This window comes from Manihot esculenta, chromosome 13 (assembly GCF_001659605.2).
Source record: "Manihot esculenta cultivar AM560-2 chromosome 13, M.esculenta_v8, whole genome shotgun sequence".
NCBI classification, from domain to species: domain Eukaryota; kingdom Viridiplantae; phylum Streptophyta; class Magnoliopsida; order Malpighiales; family Euphorbiaceae; genus Manihot; species Manihot esculenta.
The window spans coordinates 67,384-76,115 of record NC_035173.2 but is presented as its reverse complement, the minus strand read 5'-3'; the positions used below and the strand labels follow the sequence as shown (position 1 = coordinate 76,115).

Below are 8,732 nucleotides of genomic sequence, written 5' to 3'. Positions count from 1 at the left end.
GCGGCCATTTAATTCCCTCCGGGGTGCATGCGGGCAGGGCTGCGAAGTGACTGAGCCTACTATCTTTTCTCATGTCATGTCACCGGGATGGACTTTTTCTTGCTGGACCTAGGCTCGCGGGCGACCCGACCTGTCTGTGTGCCTAGGTCAGGGCTGAAGATATTGGACCGGTTGTTCAGAAAAGACTTCATGGACTTAGGGCCAGCACTGTTTTCCTGGGTCCGGCCTTACTCAGGGGTGGCGAAACCCGGCGGTCATCAATTAATATTTCAAGCAATGCAAGGTTAAGGACTATTGTATTCGAAGGATCTATCTCGCTGCATAATATAGATTCAAAGGATTATTGTTAAGAGTCAGCAGTATTCGATTCAAACCAAAATAATCGATCAAATCAATATAATTCAACATTTTAGTTTAATTTTTTTTTATTGATTCAATTCGGTGTGAATTTCAATAAATTTTAGTTTAATCGTTTCGCTTCAGTTTTGACTGAAAATTTTTTGACTAAAATCGAATCCACCGAAATACCATTACATACGTTATTTGGAGGGGCCTTAGCTTAAACCATATGCTGGCAAGTTTTCCATGGTGCAGAGATGCATTATCGCAATTCAGAAGTCGCATGCAACATCGAACATCACAACTCAGACCTCAGTCTCCTCTATCCTTATGCACGCAACAACACAACACATCTCCCTCTCTCTTTAGTCGTCTTCACTCTCCACTTCAACCGGCGGCTTTAAATCTAGTAAACTAATTCCTAATCTCTTTTCCCATTCTTCCTTTCTCTCTTTTTCAATCTCTGCGTTTCTACTGCCTTAGCCTTGTTGTGGTCCTACCTGCCATCTTTCCGTTGCAAATCTGCCGTCTTGTCGTCGCGAGCTCGAGATTGCCATCTACTCTAATATGTTATTCTCCTATTCTCACACCAATGATAATTTTGTAATTGGAAGCTGATTTACCACCTGATTCACAATCAGGTATGGTTAATTGTTATTTTTTTTTCTGTTAACATCAATGTGGATTATTAGATAATCATTTTAAATTTGCATTGCATGGTATATAACTAAATTAATTGTGTCTAAATATGTTTATTATTTGTTTGTTACTTTATTTTTGAATTTATTTGTGCAGCAGCCTTCTTAGAAGTTGAAATACTATAAAAATAAAAAATAAAAAATTAAAATAATAAAACAATAGAACCTAATCAGCGTCGTACATTTCGATTTAATTTTTTCGCTGTTCAATTTAATTTCTTTAAATATAAATTTTAATTAATTCAATTTTATCAACTTAATTTTAAACCAAATCAATTAAATAATCACATTTAATTATTATTATCTCTTAAAGTTATAGTCACAAAACCTCGAGCAGGAGTGCGAGTCTTCTCTAAAAACAATCCAGAATTTGCATTCCTCTATAAATGGAAGTTTGTCATGCTGGGAAATATCAGGTTTACACATAGAAAGGGTAAAATATAATGGTTGCAGGTAATTTGGCAACTGCCATATGGCGACCAATAACCGCCAGCAATGGTACAATTTGACGAGTGTGCCTGTGGTTTTTCGGTAAATTTTTTTCATTTCAAAAGTTTGTCATTTACCATCATTTAAGAATTAATTCAGTAGATTTTTTATATAATACTTTTTTAGAATTAATATAAACCCACATCGAAATAAAAAATTCATAAGAAAAAACATCATATCAAAAATAAATACAAAAATAAAGAGATCCGAAAAGTAGAAATCTGTAGATAAAAAATCTAAAACCTGAATATTCAATAGGCGGGAATATATCCTGACATTCTAAATCCGATTCAAATAAAATTCCTATAAAATAAGAGTTTTAAATAAAGTCAAATATGCACTCATAGATTTAACCTGATGGTAAGTGCATTCGAGTAAATCTGAGAAATCTCAGGTTTGAATTCCTTCTACCCATTTCAAAAAAAAATAAAATCAAATACAAAATTTTTATTTTGCTAATAATGTAAAGTCTTATTGGTATAAAGAGGCGCCATCTTCAAATAAATATCTCATATCATTATCAATTATTTTCACTAAATATATTCTTAACATTTTCCCATCAAAACTTTTGATAGAATTTAAGTATTTGAGATTTTATCCACTAAAATATTTAGAACAAGTATTGAAGATTTTATCCACTAAAATAGTTAGTTCTCTTTTTGTTTTGCATATCCAAACACGAAGAAAAAATTAGCGCTAAAGAATGAAAGAATTCAATTTTTATAATTTAAAATATTTTTATTTAAAAAAAATAAAAACTTATACAATTTCATAAAAAATTATTTGAATTAAAAGTGATCAACTTTTATATGTTTTCAAACAAATAGGCCCAAACAAATAAAAAAAAAAGACTTGCAAATTAGAAAAAAGTATTCGACCAAACAAATGAAACCTCAAAATAGGAAATTGCTTTGATTTCACGTCACTTCATTTGCCACCCGAAGAAGTAACATTAGAGATTCTTGGGCATTAAGGGCACAGGATCAGTACACAACATGTTGCGCATGAAATTAATAAAATTCTTTTATTTCAATTAATTGATATAACTCAATAACATTCATTTGCAGTACTTACATAAATACATCTTGCGAATGAAACATGCACACGCATACTCTATTATCAACTTCAAAACACAATCCAGGGAAGCACCAACAAGGCTCCGACAGATAATATTCAGAAAGGAACAATTTCAATGCTTCAATGCCTGTGTCGGTTTACATGCTTTCCTTAATTGCATACAGGACTAAACAAAGTAATGATCATCAAAAAATTAAAAGGACAGCTAGTTGAGGCATGCCATCTCGGAGGGCAAAAATACCATTTTTTTTATGCAGTTAATGGCAGTTTATTTCACTTGGAGCTTATTTAAACTTCACAATAGCTACAATGTTTTCATCTGAAAGATCATTCATAGGCTACACGAATGACTTGCTTTCCCACATTTTTACCAGAAAATAGTCCAGCCAAAGCAGCTGGAGCACTTTCCAGTCCCTCATTCATGTCTTCGATGTAAACAATCTTCCCTTGCCTGTAGTTATTGATAACGTGTTTCAGGAATTTTGGATACAGATGCAAGTAATCACTTTGCAAGAACCCTTGCATCCTAATACGTTTACTAACAAGATTGAACAAGTTGCGAATCCCACAGGGATCAGAAAGACTATGCAAAGACACCATTCCACAAACTGCGATTCTGCCACTAATCCTCATGTTACGCAATGCAGCATCAAGCATGTCCCCACCCACATTATCAAAGTAGATGTCAATGCCTTCTGGAAAATACCTATTAATAGTAGGACAGATAGCCAAGTGAATAATTACCATAATCTGTGATGTTATGGATAAGTTAATCAACTATAGAACTAAACGTTGATGAAATAGAGAAATTGTCTAACCTGGCATCCTACAAATTAGCGTAATGATGCTCATAGAATTATCAACATGGAAGTTCAAGGCATTCAACAAAACAGAGAAAACATTAAGAAAACAAACTTTAATATGGAGTTTAAGGGCAGAAATTGCTTTACTAACTCTCATAGAGAAAATCTCAGTGCTAGAGGAAATTAATTCTCCTTATTCTTTAGAGTTAAACCAACATTTAGAAGAGCTAAAAACAAGAATCCATAATTCTTGAATGGAGCTTTTGCATGATATGCCAACTTTTATTAAGAAAAGAAAAACATAAATGGACATATGAAAAAATTCAGCTTAAACTTTTACTCCAACCAGTGATGCTATAAGCAAGAAATCAACTACGCCATTTAATATACATAAGGAGTCCAAGAAAAAAGAATTTCCTTGTCCTGCAACCAATCTAAATTTATCTTATCCTATACCAACTTCAGTCCCTATACCCTCCTTAACGCACTATTAATAGCTCTAACCAATGAGTTTTAGCTTAGTGGTATAGAACTAGTTTCTAGGACTATGAAGCCTTGAATTCAAGTTCCAGTTATAGAGTCAAAAGAAAAATTGTAGCTCTAGATAGACTAAATTATTTTAGAATAAGCTTAATTTTGTCCCCAAAAAAGAAGGGCTTGTGTGATAATGGTATCCAAAAACTCAAAACACACACTTAAGTACATAATTTCAAAAAAAAATTGCAAAACAATCCCCACGGTTAATGATTTAGTGAAAATTAAAATAGAATTTTCAGTCTTTTTCTCGCTCAATGAACCATCAGAATTGTTCATTGAGCAAGAAAAAACCATATTAGAAATAATACTTCAAGAAGCTTGTTACTAACCTTTTCAAAGCGGCATCGATGTTGGGCTCTTCTTTATAGTTGAAAGCCTCATGAAATCCAAGCTTATTCTTTAAAAGATCAACCTAACATCATCCCATTTAAGACTTCTTTTACTTGCATTAGTCTAATTGTCAAGGAAATTTGTGTACAAGTAATTCTTTTCTTTCAGCAATATATGTGTGATATCATTTACGATGTTAAAAAAAAAAAGAAAAATTACTATTTAAAAACTCATTAATTAATCTCTTGATTTTAGAATGCATGTTAAAACGTTTTAAAATTTTAAAAATTCTATTAATTAGTCCTTTATTAATTTAACCTCAAGTGTCCTAAAAAAGTCTAGAATACCCTATTTTTATAAAACTGAAAAACCAATCAATTTGTTTTCTTAAGACTCTAAATTTGTGTCCTAAAAAAGTCTAGAATACCCTATTTTTATAAAACTGAAAAACCAATCAATTTGTTTTCTTAAGGCTCTAAATTTGTTTTCTCAAGACTCTAAAGAGTAAAACATTTAATGGGTAAAACTAATTAATAAAACTAATTAATAAAATTATCGGAATAACTAATTAATAAAAAATTTTAATTTTTGAAAATGAAAATATCAACTAATAAGGATGAGGTGCAGCAAAAAGAAACTTATACCTTTTGGCTTGTCCCTGCACATCCAACTACATAGCAACCGTGTAATTTGGCAAGTTGACCAACAAGCTGGCCAACAGCTCCTGAAGCTGCAGACACAAATACATTATCTCCTTCCTTAGGGCAGCAGACCTCATAAAATCCTGCATAAGCGGTAAGACCAGGCATACCTGCGATAATATTTCCACTTTAGCTCATGTCCTAAAATGATTATGATAATTGCTTAGGCATAATGATATAAGACTTGAGGAATTCAATTTCCCACTTATTGAAGCAATAACAATTAGGGAAAAAGAGGTCCTGTTTTTGGGCAATACGAAAGTTATACCAAGAAGACCCAGGTTGAATGAGAGAGGAATATCATCATGCTGAACTGTCCTAAATTGCTCAGGCTTCTGAATCAAGCTGTACTCTTCCCAACCAGTAATTCCCGAAACTAAATCCCCAGGCTTGAAATCTGGATTATCGGAAGCCACAACCTTTGATACGCCAAATCCTTGTATGGGCTTCATCACGCAAATGAGGAGAAAAATGTATTAGTAGTTAGTAATTCTAGAGTATGGTTTTCTTTGTGGCATTAGTGATGGTGATCTGAAAGAAGTGTGCTTAATTTGGATAATTTGGAAATCTTTCAACTAACATTCTGTAATTCCCCAAAAAGAAATACCTGGCCAGGGACAAAGGGAGGGATGTAAGAGCCATGGTAGTCACGCATGCGACCTCTCATGTAGGGGTCACAAGACAGGTAGAGATTCTTCACCAGAAAAGCTCCTGACCCTTTTGGCGTTTTGAGCTCTAAAGTCCCAGTTCTCATTTCCATGTCCGTCTCTCTTGGTGCCCTATCTATATAGCCCTTGAATATCACCTTCTTATTCTCTACTGCTACTTCTTCCATTTTGATCAATTCAAGATACTTCCTCTACTGAACACTGAACGATAGCCCAATACAGATGCCGCAGCCTACAGAGGGGGCATTTATTATCTGCTTTGCAACTACCTAACCTTGCAATTATTCCACCACCTACATATTATCTCACACGCTCTTTCTGTAATTGGAACGGTCAGTTCCTGGTATATTTTTTTGGCTTAAAAGTCTAAATTTGCCTCGAATATACAGTAGTAAATTTCATTTATTGATCTAAATTTATTTTTATACAATTAAAAGTTAAATAAATTTATAATTTAATGTGAGTTATATTCTATTCAATTTATTTAAAATTATTTTATATTTTATTTTTTAATAGTAATTTAAAAATATTTTTAGATAAAAAATAATATTTAGTATTTTTTATGCTGATTTTGTTCTTTATTTTACTAATGACTTATTTTTTAATGATTAGAACGGTCCCATTTTAAATCAAAACGACGAAGTATTGATCAATTAGAGATAACTATATTCATTACTGCTAAAAGACAAGACTAGTTTATAATGTATAGTTTTCGCTTTATAATTAAAGTTTTACTACACGGCTTATGAGAGATGCTTAAAAAAATTATTAAATTATATTTAAAAAAAATTCATCTTCTCGATTTTAAAAATTTTATTACGGCAAATAAATTTTCTATCATAAATCTTATTAGTATTTTGTTTATTATTTAACATCACAGTAATAAAAAATGAATTATTTCTTGAAAAATTAATTTTCTTAAAATATATTTTTCATAAAATAGATTATAGTTAGGTTCCAAACATTTAGCATAAAACATAGATTAGTCTCTATTTAATATTTACTTAACAATTAAGTTGTTAAATTTTAAATAATGGTTTCATCTGTTAAAGAAAAATAAAATTTCTAATAATTAATAAGAAAATAATAAAAATACCCCTAATTTTCATATATCTACCCAATGTTTTTAAAATTATTCTTAATAAAAGGAACAATTTATTTAGAGAATATACATTTATTATCCAACTATTTAGACAAGAATCATATTTCATAATCTCTTAAAATAAGCCTTAAAAATAAGACTAATAAAATGAACAATGATCAATTTATTGTATTTAAACTAACATGCAAATGACATAAAAATTTAAATTTTATGATAATAGACATATTCAATTTCTCATAGCAAGTAAGCAGCTGTAAAAAAATTTATTTTTATTTTTTTAAAATAAAATGATACTAATACTGAAAATTATAAAAAATTAAATTTGAAAAAACAATTTAGTAATTGCAGTGTTGAGAAACTGCTAAAAATAATAAAAATAGATCAAGTGTTTATAGGCTTGGGCAAGCCTTTAGCTCAAACAGCAAAAACGTAGAGAAAAATTAAAAATTTCCAAAAAATTTTTCAGAACACAGCAAAAATATATCCAGAATTAATCAATCTCATCAATCACAAAAACACTTCTGTTTCTATTCTTACTATATCTCTTCCCCCCACACTTACTCCTCACATTGTCCTCAATGTGGAAAAATTCAATCAAACGGGAAAGTTCACAAAATAAAATAAAAGTAAGTTAAAGAGAACTTCCCTGAGGAGTAAGTCGTATAGAACTTAAACTGGTGGTGGATGGAATATGGGCAACCCTAAGTGAGAGAGAATGGCGTTCAATTTGGCATCAATGTGGTGCATGTTTGCCTTAAGTTTGGCTAGGCGGGCTTGATCACTAGGTTCTAGAGGTGCTGCTGAGGAGGCTGGGGTTGACTGGTCCTCTGTCCGAAATAAGAGCGATCTCAGTGGAATGATACGACTTGGAGGACAATACAAATTCTTTTCTCTCGTTGAGGCAAAGTAAGCCTATAGAATTAAGTGCAGGTATATCAAGTGGAAGAATAGGCTCGACTATGTGCAAATCAGTGTTTGTAATATCATGCACACCCAATCCTACAACTAGTATCGAAATTACAGAACTTAAGTATATACCACGCCCAGCATCATATATATTTTTAAATTGGGAAGCTAATCAAAAATCAAAATTAACTTTTCTTTTATTCAACATGCACCATAAGAAGAAGAGTTCATATTTTATGAGCTTGGTTGGATCTTTATTTTTTTCCTGAAAATGCATAATCAGGAACTTGTGAATGTATCTAAAGGCAGGACTCTGAATATCATTAGCCTTAGATTTCCCACCCCTAAATTTAAGCTCAGATTTTCCTGTTAATTCTTTATATGCTAAAATTGGATTCCAACCAGCTGGGTAATCACATAATGAGTCTAAATATTCAGCAGTTTTAACATATTCATTATTATAAATATCCAAATGCAAATTAAAAGTTGCGACTGAACATTGGACTATTTTATTTTGCAACCTAAAACGAATTATAGGCATATTCAAATTAAAATCCTGCATATCAAAAGAAAATTTGTAGGTTTCATAAAATTCACGGCAAAGCTCAACATAAGAGGGACAGTCTATAATAAAAATTTTTTCCACCCAATAGTATCAATTAAAACATAAACTTTATCATATAATCGCAATTGGAGCAATGTATCATCATTTAATTTCTTACAAGCATAAATATCATAATGGAGAAAATTGTCGTGAAGGTCCTGCTCTGCAGGTAGATAACTGGCCTTCCCACTAGCTATCCTGAGCATCCATTTTTTCTGCTTTTTCTTTGGAGGAGAATTAGCCTGAGTCTCTTCATTGGCACTCGAGCACTATAAAAAAAGGACTATTAGTGACGGATTTAGAGATAGAAATTATTTTCGTCAGAAAAAAAAGTTAGCGATGGAATCAGCAACGAATACTTTATTTTTATATTTTCGATGGATTTGTGACAGATTAGCAATGGATTTTAAAAATATTAGTGACAGAATTTATTCCGTCGTTAATCCATCAAAAAACTCAAAAGAATATAAAAAAAACC

General features: G+C 31.6%; 1 protein-coding gene across 1 annotated transcript; it reads right to left on the bottom strand.

Annotated features, from left to right (window-relative positions):
* Positions 1-2,695: 2,695 nt before the first annotated feature.
* LOC110607330 (2-alkenal reductase (NADP(+)-dependent)) lies at positions 2,696-5,974 on the bottom strand. The gene is made up of 5 exons (XM_021746417.2): positions 5,582-5,974; positions 5,243-5,420; positions 4,918-5,084; positions 4,273-4,355; positions 2,696-3,309 (listed from the first exon to the last, which is right to left on the bottom strand). Exons 1-5 carry the CDS (start codon positions 5,807-5,809, stop codon positions 2,931-2,933), a joined length of 1,035 nt encoding a protein of 344 aa, XP_021602109.1. The 5' UTR covers positions 5,810-5,974; the 3' UTR covers positions 2,696-2,930.
* Between the last annotated feature and the right edge of the window lie 2,758 nt (positions 5,975-8,732).